A 26645-nucleotide genomic window follows, 5' to 3' on the forward strand; every position below is an offset into this window, starting at 1 on the left:
TAGCAGAAATTTTGAGTAGTTCGGAGAACTGGTAAATACCACCTCTGACTGGTCCCGCCCCCATCTATTCTCTACCTTCCAAGTCCCAGCTGATTGGGAGGAAATGGGGATTTTGCACTATCCTTCCCCTGGAGTGGGAAGGGAATGGGGATTTTGCAGCATCCTTCCCCTGCCATGCCCACCAAGCCATGCCACACTCACCAAGCCACACCCACAGAACCGATAGTAAAAAAATTTGAATCCCACCACTAGTGATGATGTAAGTTTGACACCCCTGGTATAGAGACTCCAGTTTGAGCAGGGGTTGGACAAGATCTCCAAGGTCTCTTTCAACTCTACTATTCTATAGTCTATGCAGTTTAACTTATAAGCAACTTAGTCCACATAAAAAAAATAATCTGAGAAGACCTTTGAAGCATGAAACAGAATCTCAGCTAACTTAACATAGAGGCATAAACCATTGTGATATGGAAAACGCTGTCTGAACATTGCAAATTTGGCAAAGGGCAAAACAAACCGAGAAACTGTTTTGTAGAACTCTGAAAGAAAACGTTCCAAAAAAAGACTCTTAACAGAGACAGATTTAGCATTTAGGTGAACATTTGAAATGGTTATCTCCATGGAAACAGTTGCTAGAAATACTATAAAGCTGCAATCAGTAGTGGAAACAAACAAACATAACTCAGCTTGCGACAGTATATGCTCAAAGCTCGACAGGTCCAAATGAACTCTGTTATTGTTGTGGCAGAGATTCACACATGCTGGCTCAATGCAGATTTAAAGAAGAAAGCTTCAAAAATCCAGGTATGATATCTTCAAACAGCTTGTTACACAGGGGGAAAAAAACACCCAACCATAACTCAAGATAACAACTAAAACATGACTTGAAAATGGAATCCAGTTGTGCAAGATGAAGAATTTGGTAAGAGTCATAAAATAGGGATTACCAATTTTAAAATCTAATGAATAATCCATGAAATCTATGGTGTTCCCAGTTGCAATGTATGGCTGTGAAAGTTGGACCATAAGAAAGGCTGAGTGCCAAAGAATTGAGGCCTTTGAACTCTGGTGCTGGAGAAGAACTCCTGCGAATCCCTTGGACTGCAAGGCGATCAAACTGGTCAGTCCTAGAGGAGATCAACCCTGACTGCTCTTTAGAAGGCCAGATCCTGAAGAGGAAACTGAAATACTTTGGCCACCTAATGAGAAGAAAGGACTCCCTGGAGAAGAGCCTAATGCTGGGAATGATTGAGGGCAAAAGAAGAATGGGACGACAGAGAACGAGGTGGCTGGATGGAGTCACTGAAGCAGTAGGCATGAGTTTAAATGGACTCCAGAGGATGGTAGAGGACAGGAAGGCCTGGAGGAACGTTGTCCATGGGGTTGCGATGGGTTGGACATGACTTTGCAACTAACAACCACAATTTTGAAATCTAATAAATAAAGAGTAAAATGAAACTAGCAAGAGGTACGCATTGAAAGGGAGTGACACCACTACACTGGAGCAATTGGACACTGGTTCTGCTGCTTGTGTCATAGTGTGAATTGGAGCAACATTTCAGAGATGCTAAACTGAAACCAACAAAAATACATTTCAAAAACTATATTGCCAAACACCTGGTGCTAAATTGCCTCCAGGTATCCACAGTCTGCTTGACAGTGGACTAGTGGAGTCTAAAGTTTTTGGCAAAAGTTTTGTAACCTTTTCCAACCTATTGCTCAATAGTCAGATGGGACAACATATAAATTTAATGAAAAAAATATAAATAAATAACCTTTTGGAAGGCCCAAAGAACTCTCCTTCGTTCAAGCTATGACATACTTCCACACACCTGTGTTTATAAAGACCAGACTTTGATAGTCAATACCCAGAATTGTGTTCTTTACAGGTCCTCCCATATTCGGGAATGGGACAATTTGCCACAGCCAACTCGTGGCCAACTCACCATGGCCAATGCACCATGAACAACTCACCATGGACAACTCGCCATGGACAACGCACCATGGCTAACTCACTATGGCCAACTCACCATTGCCAATGCACCACGGCCAACGCACCACGGCCAACGCACCATGGCCAATGCACCATGACCAACTCACCATGGCCAACTCACCATTGCCAACGCATGGCCAACACACCATGGCCAACTCACCATGGACAACGCACCATGGCCAAATCACCATGGACAACGCACCACGGCCAATGCACCATGACCAACTCACTATGGCCAACTCACCATTGCCAACGCACCACGGCCAACGCACCATGGCTAACTCACTATGGCCAACTTACCATTACCAACGCACCATGGCCAATGCACCATGGCCAATGCACCATGACCAACTCACCATTGCCAACGCACCATGGCCAACGCACCATGACCAACTCACCATGGCCAACTCACCATTGCCAACACACCACGGCCAACTCACCATTGCCAACGCACCACGGCCAACACACCACGGCCAACGCACCATGGCCAATGCACCATGGCCACCTCACCATGGCCAACTCACCATTGCCAACGCACCATGGCCAACACACCATGGCCAACTCACCATGGACAACGCACCGTGGCCAACTCACCATGGACAACGCACCACGGCCAACGCACCACGGCCAATGCACCATGGCCAATGCACCATGACCAACTCACCATGGCCAACTCACCATTGCCAACTCACCATGGACAACGCACCATGGCCAACTCACTACAGGACAATGTAACAATTCTATTTAATTATTTAAAATAAATAAGAAATATTTTAATCTTTGCTATTCACATTTTATTCTGTCCCTCCTTTTGCATCCTTTTTTTAATGATTCTATTCCACCATTTCTTTGATATAATTAGGGGTGTAACTCTTGTTCTGCAGCAAGTTGGCTGTAGCAAGTTGACTGGGGCAAGTTAGCTGTGGTGAGTTGGCTATGGTGAGTTGGCCATAGTGAGCTGGCCATGTTGAGTTAGCTGCTGCGAGTTGGCCATAATGAGTTGATGTGGTGAGTCGCCATAGACCAGTTGAAGACAACCAATATTAAGTGACAGTCCACCCAACTGTAGCCAGATAATTACCAATCTGAAAAAGAATAGACTCAGATCTATAACACCAACCCATATTACAGTAGTGGCCATAATTGTGGAAACCTTTTGGGAAAAGTGTATTTTCTAAAACCAGCTAATAACCCCACTTTTTTGGGGAGTAGTACCATAAAATTATATATCAGTGGAAAGATAATTTAATCAAGAATGTAACGCAATAACTTTTATGAAGGATTTGCTATTAGAATAGCAGTTACCATATAAAAAAGAAAAGTGAAACACATAGAAAAAAATGAGATATACAAAAATTGTCACCATAGAAAAAACAAGATATACAAAAATTATCACTATGTCAGTTCATACTTAGTTGGGTAACCTTTAGCATGAATTACGGACTTACAACATCTTCCCATGGAGTGAACCAAGTCTTTTAGTTCTGCAGCTGTTATAATGTGAAACCAAGATTGAATGATTGCTTCTATTAACTGGGTTTTATTGCTGGGTCGCTTCTGACTGAGAAGTTTCTTTAGTGGGCTCCATAGATTTTCAATTGGGTTAAGGTCTGTCTAGGCCAGCGGTTCTCAACCTGTGGGTCGGGACCCCGTTGGGGGTCAAATGATGATTTGCCAGGGGTCGCCTAAGACCATCGGAAATATGGGAAGTATACTTGCGAGTTGAAGAATCGCGCTCCAATGGTTGACTTCACAAGCCAGCTGCAGGCTCTTCAAATCGCTAGCCGAATTCGGCTTCAGGCGTGATCAATTAAAAAAGAGATAAATCTTTGCTCTGATGTCTCCCTCTCAAGCCAGCTGCAATCACTCCCAATCACTAGCCTAATCTGGCTTCAGGCGCGATAAACTTAATAGGGGAGGAGTCTCCGCTTTAATGCCTCCGTCCTCAAGGCAATCGCAAGCAGTTCAGATCGCTAGCCTATATGGCTACAGGCACGATAAATTCAAAACGAAAATAATTTTACGGTTGGGGGTCGCCACATCGTGGGGAATTGTATTAAAGGGGTCGCCACATCGTGGGGAATTGTATTAAAGGGGTCGCAGCACTATAAAGGGTGAGAACCACTGGTCTAGGCTATTCCCAGGCCATTCCAGCAGTGGAATAGGATTATCTTGAAACTGCCCCCCAAAAAGTGGTGTTATTAGCCATCAAACCTCAAAAATACACTTTTCCCAAAAGGTTTTGGCCACTACTGTATTCAGCTACAAATGGGCTGGCTGAAATGTTTGTTCAAGGTCTCAAGACTGCTTTGTCTAGAGAAAGGTTCACACTGTGTCAAATACTTGCTATACTTTTGTTTACCTATTGCAACACGCCCCGCACAGACAATAACAATTCAAAGGCCAGCAGTCTTGTTCTTTGCTCTCACTTTATGTTCAAGGTTGGACCTTTTCAAATCTAATTTAAGCAGAGTTCAGAAAAACAGCTAAAGCAACTGAGAAAGGTCTTTATGCAGACCATCAGCATATTGTCCGGCTGAAAGAAACAAAGCCACGAAAATAATTTATGAGAGATGCGGCTGAACTCAACTCTAACCCTTGAATTACTAGCAGCTGCTCCTGAAACCAACTCAGAACTAGGGGCTTCTCCCTGATCGCCACAAAGTCCTCTACTTATGACCTATCCTCGCACTTACAACCACATGGTTGCAGTTTCCCGACAGTTGTGTGATCAAAATTCAGGCACTTGCCTCCTCCCGACATGTATTTCCAACTGTTAAGGATAGGGGTGGATTCTACTTACCTTTACTACCGGTTTGCAACGGGATTGTACACGTGCGCTTGCTTCACTCGCGTGCGCGCCAAGCTTCTGCACATGCGCAGAAGCTTCTGTTCATGCACAGATCACCTGTGACGACATCCGGGTCGGTGGGCGGACCCTCCCACTGGTTTTACTACCGGTTCTTGTGAACCGGTCCGAACCGGGAACAACCCACCACCGGTTAAGGAGTTATAGCTTCAAAATGGCATAGGACCGGGATATCTTCAGGACCGCCTTCTGCTACCACATGCCTCCCACTGACCGGTACGTTCCCATAGAGAGGGTCTCCTCAGGATGCCGTCAGCCAAACAGTGTCGGCTGGCGACCCCCAGGGGGAGAGCCTTCTCTGTGGGGGCACCTACCCTCTGGAACGAGCTTCCCCCAGGACTTCGACAACTTCCTGACCTCCGGACTTTTCGCCGCGAGCTGAAGACGTACCTATTCTTCCGAGCAGGACTGGCTTGATAGGGGTTTTTAATTTGTTTTTAAATGGGGTTATTTTATATTATGTATTTTATATTTAAATTTAGGCCACATTGAATAAGTTTTTTAAATAGTTTTTATTGTAATATATTGTATTGTTTTTACTTGGCTGTTTACCGCCCTGAGTCCTTCGGGAGAAGGGCGGTATAAAAATTAAATTATTATTATTATTATTATTATTATTATTATTATTATTATTATTATTATTATTATTATTATTATTATTATTATTATTATTATTATTATTATTAATAAAAAGACATATTGCCAAGCTATTTGAGTCTCCTGGTTTTTGTGTTGATTTTCACCACAATAGTCAAGCAAGCTTTTGTGTGCTGTATCCGTGTCAGTTTCTCTTCCTTCCTCTCTTTCTTCTGCTGACAGACGCCACAGTCTAGTTTTACATCATTCAATTTATTTCCTGATTCCAGCAGTGGGCTTCAGTCCAGTTCCTTCAAATCTACGAACATCGTAGTCTGAAAATCTCATGACTTGTCACACATTTGTCTGGTGAAATCTGGAAAGTGTATTGTCGTCAGTTCTACATAATTGCTAGCGTATGTTTTTGAAAATAAAAAATTTGTTGGAACAATACTGCGATTGGAAAAAGCAGACTTTCCGATGGACGGAGAAAGAAATTTCAAATGTAGACGTAAGAATATACATTTTGGGAGTTTTTCACTAATTTTAGTCATGGATGCCAAGAAAGTACAGTTAGTCCTCGACTTACGACTACAACTGAGCTCAGAATTTATGTAGCTAAAGGAGACAGCAGTTAAGTGAATTTTGGCCCATTTTACAACCTTTCTTGCCACAGTTGTAAAGTGAATCATTGTGGCTGTTAGAACACCATTGTTAAGTGAATGAGTGCAGAGAAGAGCAACCAAAATGATTAGGGGACTGGAGGCTAAACCATATGAAGAACGGTTGCAGGAACTGGGTATGTCTAGCGTGATGAAAAGAAGGACTAGGGGAGACACAATAGCAGTGTTTCAATATCTCAGGGGCTGCCACAAAGAAGAGAGAGTCAAACTATTCTCCAAAGCACCTGAGGGCAGGACAAGAAGCAATGGGTGGAAACTAATCAAAGAGAGAAGCAACCTTGAACTAAGGAGGAATTTCCTGACACAGTTAGGACAATTAATCAATGGAACAACTTGCCTCCAGAAATTGTGAATGCTCCAATACCGGAAGTTTTTAAGAAGATGTTGGATAACCATTTGTCTGAAGTGGTACAAGGTTTCCTGCCTAGGCAGGGGGTTGGACTAGAAGACCTCCAAGGTCCCTTCCAACTCTTTTATTCTGTATTCTGAATCTGGCTTCCCCATTGACTTTGCTTGTCAGAAGGTCGCAAAAGGTGATCACATGACCCCGGGACATGGCAACTGTCATAAATATGAGCCAGTTGTCAAGCATCTGAATTTTGATCACGTGACCATGGGGATATTGCAACAGTCGTAAATGTGAAAAACAGTCATAAGTTACTTTTTTCCAGCGCCTGTGTAATTTTGAATGGTCACTAAATGAACTGTTATAAGTCAAGGCTGGTATTGGACAAAACTGACTGAAGATATTTTGATCTAAAATATTTTTTCCCCAGAAAACGTGTCACATCTCATGTGTGCATGTGTGTGTCTGTGTGTGTCTGTGTGTGAGAGACAGAGAGAGAGAGAGGAAGAGAGAGAGAGAGAGAGAGAGAGAGAGAGAGAGCAAAGGAGAGAAAGAGAGAGAGAAAGAGAAAGAAGAGGAAGAGGAGGAGCAGAGAGAGAGAGAGAAAGAGAGAGAGAGAAAGAGAGAAGAGGAAGAGAGAGAGAGAGAAAAAAGAGCAAAGGAGAGAAAGAGAGAGAGGAAGAGAGAGAGGAGGAAGAGGAGGAGCGAGAGAGAGAGAGAAAGACAGAGAGAGAAAGAAAAAGAGCAAAGGAGAGAAAGAGAGAGTGGAGGAAGAGGAGGAGCGAGAAAGAGACAGAGAAAGAGAGAGAGGAAGAGAGAGGAAGAGAGAGAGAGGAAGAGAGAGAGGAGGAAGAGGAGCACCGAGAGAGACAGAGAAAGACAGAGAGAAAGGGAGAGGAAGAGAGAGAGAGAGGACAAGAGGAAGAGAGAGAGAAAAAGAGCAAAGGAGAGAAAGAGAGAGAGAAAGAAAAGAGGAGGAAGAGGAGGAGCAGAGAGAGAGAAAGAAAGAGAGAGAAGAGAGAGAGAAAAGAGCAAAGGAGAGAAAGAGAGAGAGGAAGAGGAGGAGCGAGAGAGAGAGAGAAACAGAGAGAGAAAGAGAGAGGAAGAGAGAGAGAAAGAGAGCGAGGAGGAAGAGGAGCACTGACAGAGAGACAGAGAAAGACAGAGAGGAAGAGAGAAAGAGAGAGAGAAAGAGAGAGAGGAGGAAGAGGAGGAGCGAGAGAGAGAGAGAATGAAAGAGAGAGAGAGTGAAAAAGAGAGAGAGTGAAAGGGAGTGAGGGAGAAAGAGAGAGAAAACTCACATGTGTAATTTCACCGGCTGAAATAATGAGAGAGAGAGAACCATTTTTTAAAAAAACAATAAAATAAAATAAACCAGCTTGGGTCACCTGACGACAACAGATGGTTGAAAAATCCGATTACTCGGCAAAACCTCCCTCTTGCAACCCATTTGAGAGGCCGGCGTCAAGATAAATAAATAAATAAAAACTAAAGTCCCTCTCAGTAGAATCATTTTGAGGGAATCAAAATTAACTGATGCCGGCCCAGTTAATCGATGTTTTTTTCTTTTTTGGATAATGAAAACAGACATAAATAATTAGATCTGCTATCGGACTGATTGGCTAGAACAGACCTGAGCTGGGGGTTGTGAGAAGCATCACGTCCTCCATTTAAAGCGGCGCCTGCAGAAAACAGACAGTTCAAACAACCGACTTCAGGCAGGTCTAAGAGCTGGATCCAACGGTCTATCCGGCACGTGCGAACCGGTAGCGCCGGTGGCGCGATGCTCCACCCAACCATCAGGACGTCACTACTTCCCGGTTTTGATCCTCTGCACATGCATCTAGTGCAGTGGTGGGATTCAAATTTTTTAACTACTGGTTCTGTGGGTGTGGCTTGGTGGGCGTGGCAGGGGAAGGATACTGTACAATCTCCATTCCCTCCCCACTCCAGGGGAAGGTTACTGCAAAATCCCCATTTCCTCCCGATTGGCTGGGACTCGGGAGGCAGAGAATAGATGGGGGCAGGAGGGCAGTGGTGGGTTTCAAATTTTTTTACTACCGGTTCTGTGGGTGTGGCTTGGTGGGCGTGACATGGCTTGATGGGCATGGCTTGGGTGTGGCAGGGGAAGGATAGTGCAAAAACTCCCCATTTCCTCCCAATCAGCTGGGACTCAGGAGGCAGAGAATAGATGGGGGCGGGGCCAGTCAGAATTTTCACTACTGGTTCTCCGAACTACTCAAAATTTCCGCTACCGGTTCTCAAGAACCGGTCAGAACTTGCTGAAACCCACCTCTGATCCACTGCTTGTAAAAGTGTAGATGCGTGCATGTGCTCACACTTATCCACCACTTCTGCGGCCCGGTTCCAAACGGTTCAAGGCCCTGTAGTGGGCTGCGGCCCAGTGATGAGGGAACCCATGCCTTAATGAGCTAAGTTTCCTTTCTGCAACTTTGTCCGTTGCACAAACCCACCCTGTGTGGTTCATTTCACCTTCAACACATGGGGTAAACTCAGAAACTGCAGTTACAGGTTAAATCCTTGATTTACGACCATAATTGAGCCCGGAATTTCCATTGGGGAACCAGTTATAAATCACTTTTTTTACCCCCACAAATGTGGTTGCAATTTCAATTTTAAAGAAGGACTTGATGGATTTTGAAAAACTACCATCACTTGAGGAGTCCAGAAACACCACTAACCACTCTGATAACCATATTTCTCTTTTCCTTCCTTCCTTCCTTCCTCTTTCTCTTCCTCTTTCTTTCTCTCTCTCTCCTTCCTTCCTCCTCTTTCTTTCTTTTTCTTTCTTTCTTTCTTTCTTTCTTTCTTTCTTTCTTTCTTTCTCTTTCTCTCTTTCTCTCTCTCTCCTCCCTCTTTCTCTTTCTTTCTCTCTCTCTCCTTCCTTCCTCCTCTTTCTTTCTTTCTTTCTTTCTTTCTTTCTTTCTTTCTCTTTCTCTTTCTTTTTCTCTTTCTCTCTCTCTCCTCCCTCCCTCCCTCTTTCTCTTTCTTTTTCTCTCTCTCTCCTTCCTCCTCTCCCTTCCTTCCTTCCTTCCTTCCTTCCTTCCTTCCTTCCTTCCTTCCTTCCTTCCTTCCTTCCTTCCCTCCCTCCCTCCCTCCTTTCCTTTCCTTTCCTTTCCTTTCCTTTCCTTTCTTAAAAAATAACCCTCACAAAGCATAATGGGCCAAAAGTCAGTGCATCTAAGGACATTAACAGTCTTTTTATTTACAGATAATATCAAAGATTCTACAGTAATATCATACTTTTAACTTCTTTTTTTTAGCAGGGGTGGAAATTGTTTTCACATGATTTTGAAATTCCCTAATTAACATTTTGGCTTTAGATTTTTTTTCCTGATATAACAATGCTGTCCATTGATAAAGCTAAACTCAAGCTTTGCTTATGATTAGTCTCGATGGGATAATCTGAGTACATATATCATGTGTTAGTCAATCATATCACTGTAGCAATTGTGCCCTGAGGTTCCTCCATTGTGAAACCTCAATATGTCTGAGCTTTCAGGATCATCCTCTAAGAACAAATGTTCTTAGAAATCATTATGCTGAAAAAAAAGGAGTAAAAGTTCTCTAAATATTTTGGAATGAAAAGAAATTTATTTTGGGCAAAAAAGGTCCAAGACTCTAAGAGTTCAGATCCATGTACAATATATATAAAGGGGACAGTGAAAATATTTACAGATCCTTCAATCCTGGACATAAATTGTTTCAACTCCTACCCTCAAAACGACGCTATAGAGCATTGCACATCAGAACAACTAGACACAAGAACAGTTTTTTCCTGATCGTTATTACTCTGCTAAACAAATAATTCCCTCAACACTGTCAAACTATTTACTAAATCTGTACTACTATTAATCTTCTCATCGTATCCATCACCCATTTCCTTCCACTTATGACTGTAACTTTGTTGCTCATATCCTTATGATTTATACTGATATTGTTTCCTGACTGCTTATTTGCACTCTATGACTATCATTAAGTGTTGTATCATTCAATGTTAAATTTGTACCCTATGACTATTATTAAGTGTTGTAAGTGTTGTACCTTAATGAAGGTATCTTTTCTTTTATGTACAGTGATAGCGTATGTACCAAGACAAATTCCTTGTGTATCCAATCACACTTAGCCAATAAAAAATTCTATTCTATTCTATTCTATTCTATTCTATTCTATTCTATTCTATTCTATTCTATATGCAAGGCATTGAAACTGCAAAATATAAATGTCGAAGAATTGTAGGAAAAAGACAATAATTCAATTTTTTATTTTTGGGTAGTAAATAAGGAACTAACCTGACTCAAAGAGAATATGCTGTTCTTATTTATTGATTAGATATCTATCCCCCTTTGTAAATAACTCAAAGTGGTGAACATATCTAATTCTCCCTTCTTCCTTCTATTCTCTGCACAAAAAACCCTGTGAGGTGGGTTGGGCTGAGAGAGAATGACTAGGCCAAAGTCACCTGGCTGGCTTTCATGCCTAAGGTGGTACTAGAACTCACAGTCTCCTGGTGATTGGCCCAACGTCACAAAGTCAGCTTTCGCGCCTAAGGTGGGACTAGAACTCATAGTCTCCTGGTGATTGGCCCAAAGTACCCAGCTGGCTTTCATGTCTATGGTGGTACTAGAACTCTCAGTCTCCTGGTGATTGGCCCAAAGTACCCAGCCGGCTTTCACACCTAAAACAGGACCAGAACTCACTGTTTCTTGGTTACTCTTGTCCGCTAGACAAATTGACTTTTCATGTCTTCATGCTGTCAGTATGATCTCCCATGTCCTTCCTTCATCTGTTTTCCTTACTATACAACTCTTTAAGGTTACTGCCCTTCTCTTTTTAATCATTCTTGAGACCAGGATATGAAAGATGGAAGGAAATGGAAGGTTCTCCTTCATCATCTAAACCAGGCATTTTTGATATGTGGTTTCAGTCTCTTGTCTAGCCAGTTTTATCAGAATAATTTTGTAGGATGTTAGCACCTCCCCCCTCTCCTAGAAGAATGGAATATTCTAGGAAATATTAAAAAAGGCAGGATATTATATTTCCCTGGATGAGAAATGGAGAAACATATTTTTTTAAAGGCAGGAAGCAGATTCACTCTTAATAGTCCCCACCCTCCTCAATAGCTCACAGCAGATGTCAGCACTTAAGAGATGAAGAGATAGCTAGGTCTATTCATAAGCAAATGCCCTCACCCAAGATCCAACAGGATTAGCCTTCTACCCATCTAGCAACAGAACTCACCACATGGCACCTGGGGAGATTGCATCACCCAGCAAGGCTCAGCCAAGCCTGGGACTCAAAAGACAACCTACAAAGTTACCCCTGTGTGGCCCAACGGATGAGTCTAATAACCAATCAGGATACAAGCTCAAATTCAAAGCCGAACAGAGGGTATAAATCTCTCTCTCTCTCTCTCACCCATGTGCTTTTTTGCCCAGGACCTCTAACCATGTGGTCCTATCCGCCATTAAAAACCATCTTTCCAATCAGCCACCATGTTTCCAGTGTCTTTGTCCCCACTTAAAACTGAACCCAGATCAGGGGTGGGTTCAACTTACCTTTACTACCGGTTCGCAACGGGAGTGTGCGCGCTTCTGCACATGTGCAGATCATCAATGATGACGTCTGGGTTGGTGGGCGGAGCCTCCCGCCTGTTTTACTACCGGTTCTTGCGATCCGGTCTGAACCGGGGGCAAGCTACCATTGACCCAGATGGACATTTCTTCCAAGAGTTTATTCTCCTAAATACAAGCCAGCATCTCATACCGTCTGCTCTAGCTTGAGTTAAACCCACCATTTCTTTCAGCCTCTCATCACAATTCACACTTTCCATGTCACTTCTTTTGCTAATCGCCTTGAAATGGATTCTAATTTTCAAATCTTTTAAAACACGGTTCAGAAAATTAGACACAGTGATCTGCGTTAGAGATTCTCTGTTACACGCATTAAAATTTGGCTTCACTTTTTGGGACCATTTTGCAATATGCCTTGCATTTCCCTCGAGTCAGATTTCAGAAAGAAAAACTGTCCATTTTCCAGAAATGCGATGTATTATTAAGGGAATGTAACTGAGATATAGCACTGTGTGGCTGTCTTCTTGTGCTGAATTTGCATTCCGAATATCCTCCAACATACTTAAACCCAACTCCTATTTTTAAATACCTCTTTGAGGGTTTGTATAGGATCTTGGGCTTCGTGAAGACCTCTATTTCTAAAAAAAGAACTATCAGGCATGGAAAATGAGTCTATTCAGTCATTACAGCTGCTGTTTTCAATGTGAGCCTCAGAAATTAGAATACATAGGCAGATTTTTTTTTAAAAAGGGACAAATGCAATAAAAATGCAGCCAAGAACCCTAGCCTAAAAAATATGGGCCCATTCTTTAACTTACTTACTTACTTAAAGGTAAAGGTTCCCCTCGCACATATGTGCTAGTCATTCCTGGCTCTAGGGGTTGCTGCTCATCTCCATTTCAAAGCTGAAGAGCCAGCACTGTCCAAAGATGTCTCTGTGGTCATGTGGCCGGCATGACTAAAAGCCGGAGGCTCATGGAACGCCCACCAAAGGCGGTCCCTATTTTTCAACGTGCATTTTTTGAACTGCTAGGTTGACAGAAGCTGGGACAAGTAACGGGAGCTCACCCCGTTATGCAGCACTAGGGATTCAAACCTTACTCACTTACTTACTTAACTTATTTGCATACTTCCTTTAATTGTTTTTACAAGTAACCCAAGGTGGCAAACATATCCTTCACACCTCACTTCAATTATTATTTTTGGTTACTAAACATAGAACTGACCTGACTCAAAGGGGCTATATTATTTTTATTTATTAGAAGTTTATCCCCTTTATTACTTCGTAAATAACTCAATATGGTGAACATACTTCATCCTCCTCCCTTCTCCTATTTTCCCCAGAACAAAAACCCTGGGCTGAGAGAGTGGGACTGGCCCTAAATCATCCAGTCGGTTTTCATGCCTAAGGCAGGACTAGAACTCACCGTCTCCTGGTGATTGGCTTAATGTCATCCAGTGGCTTTCATGCCTAAGGAGGGACTAGAACTCACAGTCTCCTGGTGATTGGTCCAAAGGCACCCAGATGGCTTTCATGGCTAAGCTGGGACTTGAACTCATAGTCTCTTGTTTTCTAAACTGGTGCCTTAACCACCAAACAAATTGGCTCTCTAGTTCAAAAACAGGTAGCGAGAGTGTGGACTGAAACTCCTACTGGATCACCCAAATTAATCTATGAATTAGTTCAGTTATCAGATTCCTGTTTGCCAGCCATTCTTCAGCCATGACAAATTTACCCTGGCACTTTCCCAATCCTTAATTTTTAAAAAGCCATATGAAGACAGTCATCTCCAAACTTGCTCCTGTTTATGCAGTCAATGACCAGCAACATTTGGGGATAAAAAAAAACACCAAACCAAAGTAAAATAAAGTAAATAAAGTAACTTTCTGAGCGGTTTGGCAAACTGGCTGTTGGAAGAAATCATTAGGGCAGAGAACCGGTTGTTAAATTACTTGAATCTCACCACTGCTTATGCTTATATATATGCTTATATATTATATAGTTATTTTCATGCTTATGCTTATATATACTGTTGTGACAAAATAAATAAATAAAATAAATAAATAAATAAACAATATCTGTAAAAGGCAAAAAAAAAATCAAATAGTAAGATAAAATACTAGCAAAATAGAGATCAAATAACAGAAAAGAACATAACACACACCGCTAACATGTTGTGTTCATTACCTGTGCAAGTGTAATTCTAAAATATTACAGTCTATGGCGCTATGTGTACATATAGATAAATACCTCTTAAAATGAGATCGCTGTTGAATCTAAAGGGATAAATAAAACAGAAGTGGTTATCTCTGCGACAGTTACGCCTTATCTTCATTGCAGCAACGGAGAATTTGGCTGCAGCACAAGTGATAAAAGAGGTTTGAATCTTCCAGAACAGGGGTCTCCAACCTTGGCAACTTTACGACTTGTGGACTTCAACTCCCAGAATCCCTCAGCCAGCTTTGCTAAAATCAATCTAGGAAGCAGAACTAACCCAATTTGGAGAAATATTTTGAGATGTGAGTTTTAACCTTTATGGATTGCGTCATAGGGGTTGTGCCCCTTTGGAATTTTTATATTGTAATTCAGCCCAACTACGTTAGTTGAATACAAACTGGGGTTGCAATTCCTGGTTTCCCAAGAAGAGGTTGAAATTTGAACCTGGGAATGGATGCAAATAAGCAATGATGACCACATTACAATCTTCATCCCCAAACTACCTGAAATGAATAATGATATTGTAATAGGCTGTGAGAATAACCTTGAGAAACAGGAAGAAAAATCGCAGTCAAGACAAAAAAGGCCAGGTAAGAGAAACCTGAGACCAAAACAAAAAATGTAATTTGAGAAAACTCAAACTTGACTCTCCTTGTTCTCTTTATTGGTAAAGGCTAGGATGGGAAAGACACTGCTACTGTAATTTTACAATATAAATAGTACAGTTTGTCCTCGATTTACAACCGTTCGTTGAGTGATCGTTCGGGGTTATAAAAAGTGACATGACCATTTTTCACACTTACTAGTGTTTCAGCATGCCTATGGTCACATGATCAAAATTTAGATTGCTTGGCAACTGGCATGTACTTATGACAGTTTTAGTTTCGGGGGGGGAGGGGTGTCACGTGATCTCCTTTTGCGACCTTCCAACAATCAAAGTCAAAAGGTGAAGCCAGAGTCACTTAACAACCCTGTGACTAACTTAGTGCAGTGATTCACTTAACAATTGCGGCATGAAAGGTTACGAAATGCGGCAAAACTCGCTTAACAATGGTCTCGCTTAGCAAAGGAAATGAGGTCATAAGTCAAGGACTACTCGTGACAAACATCCATTCACTTGCATTGCTCTCCTGTGGTCTTCTGAGGTAAATCCACAACTATATTTTAGATGTCTATGGAGAATCTCAGTCATCCAGGTCATGGTTGTCCCAAAGGTGCTTTTTCAAGAGGCAACTGGACTTTCTAGTTTTTCTGTGAAGACATCTCCAGTCTACAACATAGTCCATTCAACAGTTCCAAGAAGGCTCCACACCCATTTACACTACTCAGGTGACCCTGAGGACAGAGAGAAACCTCCAAGTGGCCTCAATGACCCTCTGAAAGGACTCAAATGACCAGCCATCTGCAAGGAGTATAAATCCTTCCATTCCCCACCATCCGGTCAGAGCTGAAGAAGCTTCTTGGGTGAGAAGCGAAACGTCTTCAAAGAATAACCAGAAAGTCCAGTTTGCCTCTTGAAAAAAAGCACCCTTGGAACAACCATATTTTAGGTATAGGTATAGAAGCCTAACAGAGTGGTGCAGTGGCCTAGAGGTGAAGCTCTCGCCTCACATTCAGGAGACTGGGAGTTCGATCCTAAGTAGAGGCAGATATTTCTCTCTTTGGGCACGTTGAGATTATATATGCTGAATATAACTCCGCATTGGTGACAAGGAAGGGCATCTGGCCAGTAAACACTCAGCTCCATTCAGTTGCCCAGATTCCACCCCACAAGGGATTATGGGGTCATTAAAAGACGATGATAAAAGACGATGTATAGCGGGGGTCTCCAACCTTGGTCCCTTTAAGACTTTTGGACATCAACTCCCAGAGTTCCTCAGCCAGCTTTGCTGGGTGAGGAACTCTGGGAGTTGATGTCCACAAGTCTTAAAGGGACCAAGGTTGGAGACCCCTGATGTATAGAACCCTAACAGAAAATTTGGCCTCAACTGCGGTCGTAAATCAAGGACTACCCGTATCAGCATTCATAATTTTATTTTGATGACCCAGGGCATGACACAAAGGCAACACAGCCAGAGAATCAATATGCATCCCTTTATTATCACCAACTGTGCCCCCAATGTCCCTTTCAACTCTCCGGCTTGGAGAGAGCTCTTCCACCAACCTGTAATAATCTTTGGCTGGCTTTCAGTCCCAAAGGTTGTAAGCAGAAAACTTCCAACTATAAACCCAACAAGGCAAGCTAAGGTGATTAATCCGGCAGGGCAGCAAGATAAGGAGTTCCAGAAGTGAAGTAGCATGGCAGTAAATCAAACCAGTTGGGAGGATGTCAGGAACTCAGATAAACAGTGAATACGATGAACTCAGTGTTTGTTCCCGACAACCGCCCTTCCCATTTGCCTCTTCTTTAAACTCCATCCCCAGGTGCGCTTTGTGAAGGGAATTGGGGCCCTTTCCTCCCTTGTAAGCCACGCAACCCATGTTGCTCTCTTCCCCATTCTTCCCTGCGCTGCCTAGAATGAGGAGGGGGTGAGCCTTGGTCTTCATCTGAACCCCCTCTCCCTTATTCTACCTCTCCCCTGCTCTGCCCAACCTGACGTTGCTCTTCCCCAGTTTCTTCCACAGCCACTCTCTTGTTCCCTGTCAGCCGTTCGTCTTCCCCTTCGGATTCAGACTCCAAAAGGGGCATGACAATTATTTTCTGAGTCTGGTCTACCTCAAAGGACTAACAAATATTCACAAGAGGCAGGTCTGTGCAGACCTCCACACTATTTCTTTTAGAAGGATCTTGCTTCTTGAAAGAAACCCATCTTTATCTCCAATTTCTGAACATAACTTTTCTCTCCCCCACCCCCATAATTCTCCCCCACCCCTATAATTCTCTCTTTCTCGTGGCATAATTTAGCAGTTGGGCTCCTCATCAAAACCTACTGCTTTTTGGCAATTACTTCCAAAGCCTTGATGGTTGGCTCCAAAGTCGCATCTTATGATTTCGTAGCATGGGATTTGCCACAGACTTTTTTTTTTACGCACAAGGAGAGGTTAATAAAAACCACAATGTTCTTACTTTAGATTCTCTGTCTGTTTCTTTTTTTTAAAAAAAATGCAACATTAAGGAAGTTGGCACTCTAACGAATTCCAGACATTCCCCTCAGCTTCAATTCCTTCCAGTGCTAATTATTCAACCTTATTATGAATTTATGGTTTCCAAATAATACCCCAATCCGGGGCAAAGAAAGGCTACGAGGCTGCTCTTAGACCAGTGGGAGATGCATTTGTGTTCCTATCTAGGTCCACAATTCACCCTAGATATAATTATTAATCCAGGTAGTCCTCGACTTACGACAGTTCATTTAGTGACCATCCAAAGTTACAACAGCACCGAAAAAAGGGACGCGTGACTGTTTTTCGCAGTTACAACATTTGCAGCACCCCCAGGGTCATATTCAGATCCAAATTCAGATGCTTGGTTCATATTTATGACCGTTGCTGTGTCCCGGGGTCACGTGATCCCATTTTGCGACCTTCCTACAAACGAAGTCGAAAGGGAAGCCAGATTTGCTTAACAACCGGCCTTGCTGACTTATCGACTGCCGTGATTCACTTAACCACCGTGGCAAGAAAGGTCATAAAATGGGGCAACTCTCACTTAACCAATGTCTCACTGAACCACATAAATTTTCGGCACAGTTCTGGTCATAAGTCGAGGACTACCTATAGTTGTGCTTCAGAAATGATACCAAAAAAATAATAATCCCAGATCTGTACTCTAGATTTTGCAAACTTTTATCCATATACAGGTAGTCCTGGACTTACAACAGTGACTGTTCAAGTTTACAATGCCACTGAAAAAAGTGGCTTATGACCATTTCTCATTTCACTTATGACCATTGCTACATTTTCACACCACTCTATAAAGCCTTGTAAGACCACATCTAGAATATGGCATCCAGTTTTGGTCAACCTACTATAAAAAAAGATGTTGAGATTCTAGAAAAAGTGCAGAGAAGAGCAACCAAGATGATAGAATAGAATAGAACAGAACAGAATAGAATTTTTTATTGGCCAAGTGTGACTGGACACACAAGGAATTTGTCTTGGTGCCTATGCTCTCAGTGCACATAAAAGAAAAGATACGTTCATGAAGGTATGATTAGGGGACTGGATATGATTAAGGGACTGGAGGCTAAAACATCCGATGAACGGTTGCGGGGACTGGGCATGGCTAGTCAAGTGAAGAGAAGGACCAGGGGAGACATGATAGCAGTCTTCCAATATCTGAGGGGCTGCCACAGAGAGGAGGAAGGGGGTCAAGCTATTTCCCAAAGCACCTGAAGGCCAGACAAGGAATAATGGATGGAAACTGAACAAAGAGAGATTCAACCTGGAAATAAGGAGAAATTTTCTGACAGTGAGAGCAATCAACCAATGGAATAGCTTGCCTTTCATCACTGGAGGCTTTCAAGAAGAGATTGGACTGCCATTTGTCAGAAATGGTATAGGGTCCCCTGCTTGGGCTGGGGGGTTGGACTAGATGACCTATAAGGTCCCTTCCAACTCTGTTAATCTGTTACTGTTACATTTAATGCTGACAACTGGCTCAGATTTATAACTTCTGCGACTTTCTGACGAGCAAAGTCAATGGTGAAAATAGATCCATTTAACAACCGTGTTACTAGCTTAACAGCTGCAGTGAATCACTTAACAATGGTGGCGAGACAAGTTGTAAAATGGGGCAAAATTCACTTAACACATTTCTCACTTAGCAACAGAAATGTTAGGCTCAGTTGTGGTCGTAAGCTGAGGTCTACCTCTAATTTTATCCTGATCTTTTCTAAAACTAAGGTGTCCTGGTAGTTTATCTTTCCCTCTATTTAATTTCTTTCTTTCTTGTTTTTGCTTGTTTGCATCCTACCTATATCAGGCTGGTGAGGTTGGCACAGAGAGTTTCTGGTGGTTGTCCCTTCCTGCCACGAGCAAAATAGAACCTTGGATTTCTCTCTTTAACCCAGTGATTTAAGAAGAGGGCCTGGTACAATGGGTGGAATGCTCTTGGTGGAACTCAAGAAGGGGATAAAAAAATTACATCCGCTTTCTGCGTTACGCTGCGCCAGATTCTTAGCTTAAGGAGTCACAGAATTCGAACAATGCCGAATGTATGAAATACAAAGGCAGGGGCTGCAGAGGTGTAGCTGAAATCGCCAAGGCCAAAAAAACCCAAACAAACCAATCAAAAAAACCCAGCACAAACATCTAAAATCCCTTAATTCCAAAAAAAAAAAAAAGAAAGAAAGAAAGAAAGAAAGAAAGAAAGAAGGAAAGAAAGAAAGAAAAAGACATTTGGAATGCGTTCTCCAAGTCTTGCTTTACTCTTATATAAAGTCTGGAAAAAGAAAACAAGAAATGGTCTGCGCATGCGTAGAGCGTCAAAAACAGGATCTGATGACATCCGGGTGGGTGGGCGGAGCCTCTTGCAGCCGCTGATACCGGTTTGCCTGAACCGGATAGAACTGGCTGAATACCACCACTGACCATTCCACATGGAAACCGCTTCTGAACTTTGTGCTTGAAGTGGAAAAGAATGAAATTTTGATTTTGGGTTTTACCTATTAGACCAGGGGTCTCCAACCTTGGCAACTTTAAGACTTGTGGACTTCAACTCCCAGAATTCCTCAGCCAGCTTTACATAGGGCCTCTGGTGGCTCAGCAGACTAAGTCTGTCTGTTATTAACACAACTGCTTGCAATTACTGCAAGTTCAAGTCCCACCAGGCCCAAGGTTGACTCAGCCTTCCATCCTTTATAAGGTAGGTAAAATGAGGACCCAGATTGTTGGGGGCAATAAAGTTGACTTTGTATATAATATACAAATGGATGAAGACTATTGCTTAACACAGTGTAAGCTGCCCTGAGTCTTTGGAGAAAGGCGGGATATAAATTCAAATAAAAAAAATAATAAAATAATAATAATTTTAAAAAAAGTAATAAAGTTGCCAAGATTGGAGACCCCTGTTCCAGAAGAAATGGTCCACTTTATGAATTATCTGGCCTTACTGGAAATGCACATATTGCAAGCAGGATATAAGCAGATCCAATGTCCCTGTAGAATTTATAATAAAATAATACGTGAAAATGCGAATTTTGGTCTCCTTGTCTCCACAATGCAAATTCAAGAAGCCACAGCCATTACACAACTTGCTATAAGTGCAAAAGTACCCCAAACTCTCTTCGCACCTATATCTCTCAAAAAATAGAATGGAAGAGATGATTGAATAAACAGCTTAGATTCTTACTTCATGTTGTACAGGTAGTCTTCCACTTATGTCCATTCATTCACACAACTAGGACTACCTTCACACAGGATGCTACAAAGCAGCTGACTAATCTGCAAACACCCACTCCACCTATCAATCAAGATGCAACCACACAGCCAACCAACCCACTTACAGCAACATTCCCCACCTCCCCACCAGTATTTATAGAGAGATGGCAGCTCCGACCACGCTAAGCTCGCACAAGCACGAAGCCATAAGCACCAGCCTGAAGATGATGAGTGAGACCTCGTCGAAACGTCGCCAAGATACTCTCAACTTTACACGGGAAAAGACTCGAATATGACAAGCCCTACATATACATATACATATACATACACACACACACACACACACACACACATATATATATATATATATATATTTGTTTTCTGAGGTTTTCACGGGTGTTTGTATGTAGATCTTTGGAAGGAAGAAACAGCTGCGATCACACATTGCTCCCAGAAGCACGAAGCTGAAGCCTGAAGATGACGAATGAGACTTCGTCGAAACGTTGCCAAGACATTTCCAATTTTACACGGGAGAAAACCCGAACAACCAAAGACCTACATATACATATATATATATATATACACGTATACATATATATACATATACATATACATATACATATATATATATATATATATATATATATATATATATATATATATATATATGTCTTTGGTTATTCGGGTTTTCTCCCACGTAAAATTGGAAGTGTCTTGACAACATTTTGATGAGGTCTCATTCGTCATCTTCAGGATGGTGTTTACAGCTTCATGCTTCTAGGAGCAATGTGTGATCGCAGCTGTTTCTTCCTTTTAACTGCTAGTGGGGGTTTGAATTGATTGGTTGGGAGCTTGGCTGCGTTCTGATTGGGTGAAGGTGTGTTCTGATTGGTTGGGGGTTTGGCTATACTCTGATTAGATGCATGGGATTTCATATACGCATATGCACCACCTGCAGCACCACATAAATTGGACAAACCAATAGAAGAATAAATGCACGCATTGAAGAACATAAGAACTCAGTCAGAAAAGAGGAACCAACTTCTTCCCTGGTTCAACACTTTAAAGCCACAGGACATAAAATTGATTTTAAAAATACCAGAACTATCGCCAAAATGAACACTTTAACAACAGAATAATCAGAGAAGCCATCGAGATAGAAAAACGCCCACACAGCATGAATAAACGAAATGATACCTCCCGTCTACCAGCCATTTGGAAACCCGCCCTTATCGACAAATGAGTCCCTAACATGAAGAATGACGCAAGACCCACACTCACGAGTGCCACACAGCATGTAACCACGCGGAAAGCAAACTCAAACTCACACCGATAATGAAGCACGACCACGAACCAGAAGCCAGACCGCAGCTGCATCATTAGCCATTTCAAACCACTCCAATCCATATATGCAGCAGACTGACACCCACCATGAAGATGTGGCATGGCCACGGATGCAAGGCCAAACAACAGCAATGCAGCTCACCAACTCAAATCCCCCTGCAACTCAGACTAATCTGAGCACAACCAAGCTCCCCCCCACCCAAACAGAACACACTCCCATCCAATCAGAACACAGCCAACCCCACCATCCAATCAGAGCACAGCCAAACCCCCAACCAATCAGAACACACTTCCACCCAATTAGAACATAGCCAAGCTCCCAACCAATCAGTTCAAACCCCACTAGCAGTTAAAAGGAAGAAACAGCTGCGATTACACATTGCTTCTAGAAGCACGAAGCTGTAAACACCAGCCTGAAGATGACGAATGAGACTTCGTCGAAACGTCGCCAAGACACTTCCAATTTTACGTGGGAGAAAACCTGAATAACCAAAGACCTACATACTAACACCCGCGAAAACTTCAGAATATATATAGATAGATAGATAGATAGATAGATACACACACGTGTTTATGTCAAGAACCTCTTTATTATTATTATTTTTAATGTTTTTATTTATAACACAACACAACATAACAAACAAAAAACACATAATGTACATTCCCTTTTTCAGAACTGTTTCGTAGTGGTGATCTCCTAACATTTACATTTTCTCCCAATTCCCTTTATAATATTTATATCCTTCTTGTCCCATTATCCCTTACTCTATAATTATTAGTCTATAATTCCTATCACTTATAATATTAAATTGAAGTGATATTGAGCAAATAAATTCTTAACATGCCCAGAGAGAGAAATATCTGCCTCTACCTAGGATCGAACTTATCGCCTTCTGATTGTGAGACGAGAGCTCCACCTCTAGGCCACCGCACCTCTCTTAGCCTATAATTCAAAATGGCAATGGAACAATATGGTGGCCGTGTATGTGTGCGCGCGCATATGTACGTGCACGTGGGCTTCAAGTCTTTATTGAATCCTGGTTATTTCCCTGCAGTTTTCTTAGCAAGGTTTTGGAAGTGTGTTGCCATTGTCTGTGTCCTGGGCCTTAGAGACAGTGTGTTGTGGTCCGTCAGCAGCCTACGGAGCTGGCAACGGAGTCGGACAGCAATGAGGCTGAGGTGAGGCCAGGGCCATCAGGAAGTTAGGTGCAGACTCCAGAGCCTCCAGAGACTGATAGTAGTGAGGCAGAGGAACAGGAGGAGCCTGTTCCTAATGCATGCATGAGAAGAGCTGCCAGAAGGCAAGAGCAGCTCAAGCAGAGAGGACAACTCAGGATTGGCCCCTCCCATAAGGCTTAAAACAGACTAGTAATGGCATTTGGGCTTTGACAGAAAACAACGCTATAGCTGTGTCTTCTGCTTCATCTTCATCTTCTCCTTCGTATTCATCTTTGTTTTTGTGGCTTCTGGACATTTGCCAGGAAGGGCCTTTGGCAGTTTGCCTAATTGGACTAAGGTTTGTGAGATAACTGAGGAACTTGTGTTGGGAGGCATTTGTTTTACTTTGAGTTGAACGACGCTGGGAATGAAGTAATTCCCAGCTGTTCAAATAAAGTTTGTTTTTCCACGGACTATGTTTATTACTACCTACTTGGGCCTGGGTCACAACACAGTAACTCTGACAGGAAACATGGTAGCATGGTGGTTAGAACACAGTACAGGTAGTCCGCGACTTATAACTGTTCGTTTAGTGATCGTTCAAAGCTACAACATCACTGAAAAAAGTGACTTAGGATCGTAATTCACACTTACAGGTTACTGGTTTCTAATACTGATCCCGTGTGGATGGGTGAATATATTTTTAGCTTTTCTGGTCTAGGGATGACAATTAGTGACTATCTCAAAGATGAGATGACGCTGGATTTCTGAGTTTCATCCAGAGCTTAAAAATGTGGCTTCAAATGCATAAAAAGTATGATGGTTTACTTGGGCATAAGACCCAATGGATTCAGCGAGTCACAGAGAAGGTTACACAATTCAGTGTGTCACAATTACACAATTCTTTCTTATCACGCTTCCTTACTTAGGGGCAAGGCTCAGAGAACTGGGCTGGGCTGATCTATCCAATTAAATCATAATCCTAGTTTAACAGGCCATTTGCTGTGAACACACAGCCCACGATGCTACAGCAAACAAACAGGGCTTCATATGTGCCTCGATGTGACCATAAACTATGTTAAACTGCTTAAGGTCAGACCAGTCGTGAAATCCAAATTCTTTTACTACCGGTTCTGTGGGCGTGGCTTGGTGGGCATGGTGTGGCTTGGTGGGTGTGGCAGGGGAAGGATACTGCAAAATCCCCATTCCCTCCCCACTTCTGGGGGAAGGATATTGCAAAATCTCCATTCCCACCCCACTGTAGGACCAGCCAGAGGTGGTATTTGCCGGTTCTCCGAACTACGCAAAATGTCCGCTACTGGTTCTCCAGAACCTGTCAGAACCTGCTGGATTTTACCCCTGGGTCAGACTGAGCTATAGCATATTGTGTGAAATCTTTTAAAATAAAAGAACTCAAGTTGCTGACCCACTTAGAATATTGTACTTGTTGCTCTATATTTAATTGAGTATCCTATGGACTTTGGTTGAATTGCCACATACAAATGCTGTTATCATCATCATCATCATCATCATCATCATCATCATCATCAATTATCAATCATCATCAATCATCATCACCATCAATCATCATCATCCTCTGCTTGGGTCAACCTATTCTCCAAAGAACAAGAAGCTAATCACGGAAAGAAGCAACCTAGAACTAAGGAGAAGTTTCCTGATAGTTAGAACAATTAATCAGTGGAACAACTTGCCTCCAGAAATAGTGAATTCTCCAACACTGGAGGTTTTAAAGAAGAGATTGCACACCCATTAGTTTGAAACGGCATAGGGTCTCCTGCTTGAGCAGAGGGTTGGACTAGAAGACCTCCAAGGTCCCTTCCAACTCTGCTATTCTGTTATCCATCCTTGTTTAAAAAAAGTAAACCCACCAATTTTGGTCCCTGTACATCTGTTCTCCCAGCTTCCACTAATGGATTTCAACCTGGCCTAACCTGGCCCAGGCCTGGTTGACCTCTCAGCCTATACCTCCCACTGTGGCCTGCCAGGAGACCGGGTTGATAGGAACTGTAGTCCATCATCTCCAATCTTCGCTTTGTTGCGAAGGTTGTAGAGAGTGCTGTGGCTCGACAGCTACCCCAGTACCTGGATGAAGATGTCTATCTGGACCCGTTCCAGTCCGGTTTCCGACCCGGATACAGCACAGAGACGGCTTTGGTCGCATTGGTGGATGATCTCTGGAGGGCCAGGGACAGGGGTTATTCCTCTGCTCTGGTCCTGTTAGACCTCTCAGCGGCTTTTGATACCATCGACCATGGTATCCTGCTGCGCCGGTTGGAGGGATTGGGAGTGGGAGGCACCGTATATCGGTGGTTCTCCTCCTATCTCTCTGACCGGCCGCAGACGGTGTTGACGGGGGGGCAGAGGTCGACCGCGAGGGGCCTCACTTGTGGGGTCCCGCAGGGTCGATCCTCTCGCCACTGCTGTTCAACATCTATATGAAGCCGCTGGGTGAGATCATCAGTGGCTTTGGGGTGAGATACCAGCAGTACGCTGACGACACCCAGCTGTACTTTTCCAGCCCGGGCCACCCCAATGAAGCTGTTGAAGTGCTGTCCCGGTGTTTGGAGGCCGACGGGTCTGGATGGGGAGAAACAGGCTCAAGCTTAATCCTCCAAGACGGAGTGGCTGTGGATGCCGGCATCCCGATTCAGCCAGCTGCAACCGCGGCTGGCTGTTGGGGCGAGTTATTGGCCCCAAAGGATAGGGTGCGAACTTGGGTGTCCTCCTGGATGACCGCTGTCGCTTGAAGATCATTTGACGGCCGCTCCAGGAGGGCCTTCCACCAGGTTCGCCTGGTTCGCAGTTGCGCCTTCCTTGATCGGGATTCCTTATGCACGGTCACTCATGCGCGCTACCTCTCGCTTGGATTATTGTAATGCTCTCTACATGGGGCTCCCTTGAAGTGCGTCCGGGGCTTCAGTTAGTCCAGAACGCAGCCGCTGGTGATAGAGGAGCTGCACGCAGCTCCCATGTAACACCTCTCCTGCGCAGGCTGCACTGGCTACCTGTGGCCTCTCGGTGCACTTTAAGGTGTTAGTCACGACCTTTAAGGCGCCCATGGCTTAGGACCTGGGTACTTACGGGACCGCCTACTGCTACCACATGCCTCCCACCGACCCGCACGCCTCACAGAGAGGGACTCTCAGGGTGCCATCCGCCAAACAATGTCGGCTGGTGGCCCCAGGACGGGCCTTCTCTGTGGGGCCCCACACTCTGGAACGAACTCCCCGGCTTACGCCAGATATCTGACCTTCGGACATTCCGTCGCGAACTGAAAACATATCTTTTTATTCGCTGGCTGGCTTGAATGAAATTTTAAACTTAAATTTTAGCAATTTTAATGGGGTTATTGGTTTTATGGTAAATTTCTTAAATTTTTCAGGCTCATTTAATAAGTTTTAACTGATTTTAATTTTGTATATTGTATATTGTTTTTGTTGGTTTTATTCTGCCTGTACACGCCCTGAGTCCTTCGAAGAAGAAGAAGAAGAAGAAGAAGAAGAAGAAGAAGAAGAAGAAGAA

The 26645-nt window shown here is 43.1% G+C and overlaps 1 protein-coding gene across 2 annotated transcripts in view; it reads right to left on the reverse strand.

Annotated features, from left to right (window-relative positions):
* The window catches only part of LOC131199416 (ras-related protein Rab-38-like), a 42942-nt gene extending 17542 nt beyond the window's left edge, over nt 1-25400 (reverse strand). The window contains exon 1 of one of the 2 annotated variants that reach the window (XM_058185180.1): nt 25206-25400. In XM_058185180.1, coding sequence (XP_058041163.1) covers nt 25206-25284 — 79 coding nt within the window. In that variant the 5' untranslated portion in view covers nt 25285-25400. Of the gene's footprint in view, nt 1-14312; nt 14413-25205 lie in introns of those variants that run through there. The other variant, XM_058185179.1, reaches the window with a different exon arrangement.
* Nucleotides 25401-26645: the final 1245 nt, after the last annotated feature.

The sequence above is a fragment of the Ahaetulla prasina genome, chromosome 5, assembly GCF_028640845.1.
Source record: "Ahaetulla prasina isolate Xishuangbanna chromosome 5, ASM2864084v1, whole genome shotgun sequence".
NCBI classification, from domain to species: domain Eukaryota; kingdom Metazoa; phylum Chordata; class Lepidosauria; order Squamata; family Colubridae; genus Ahaetulla; species Ahaetulla prasina.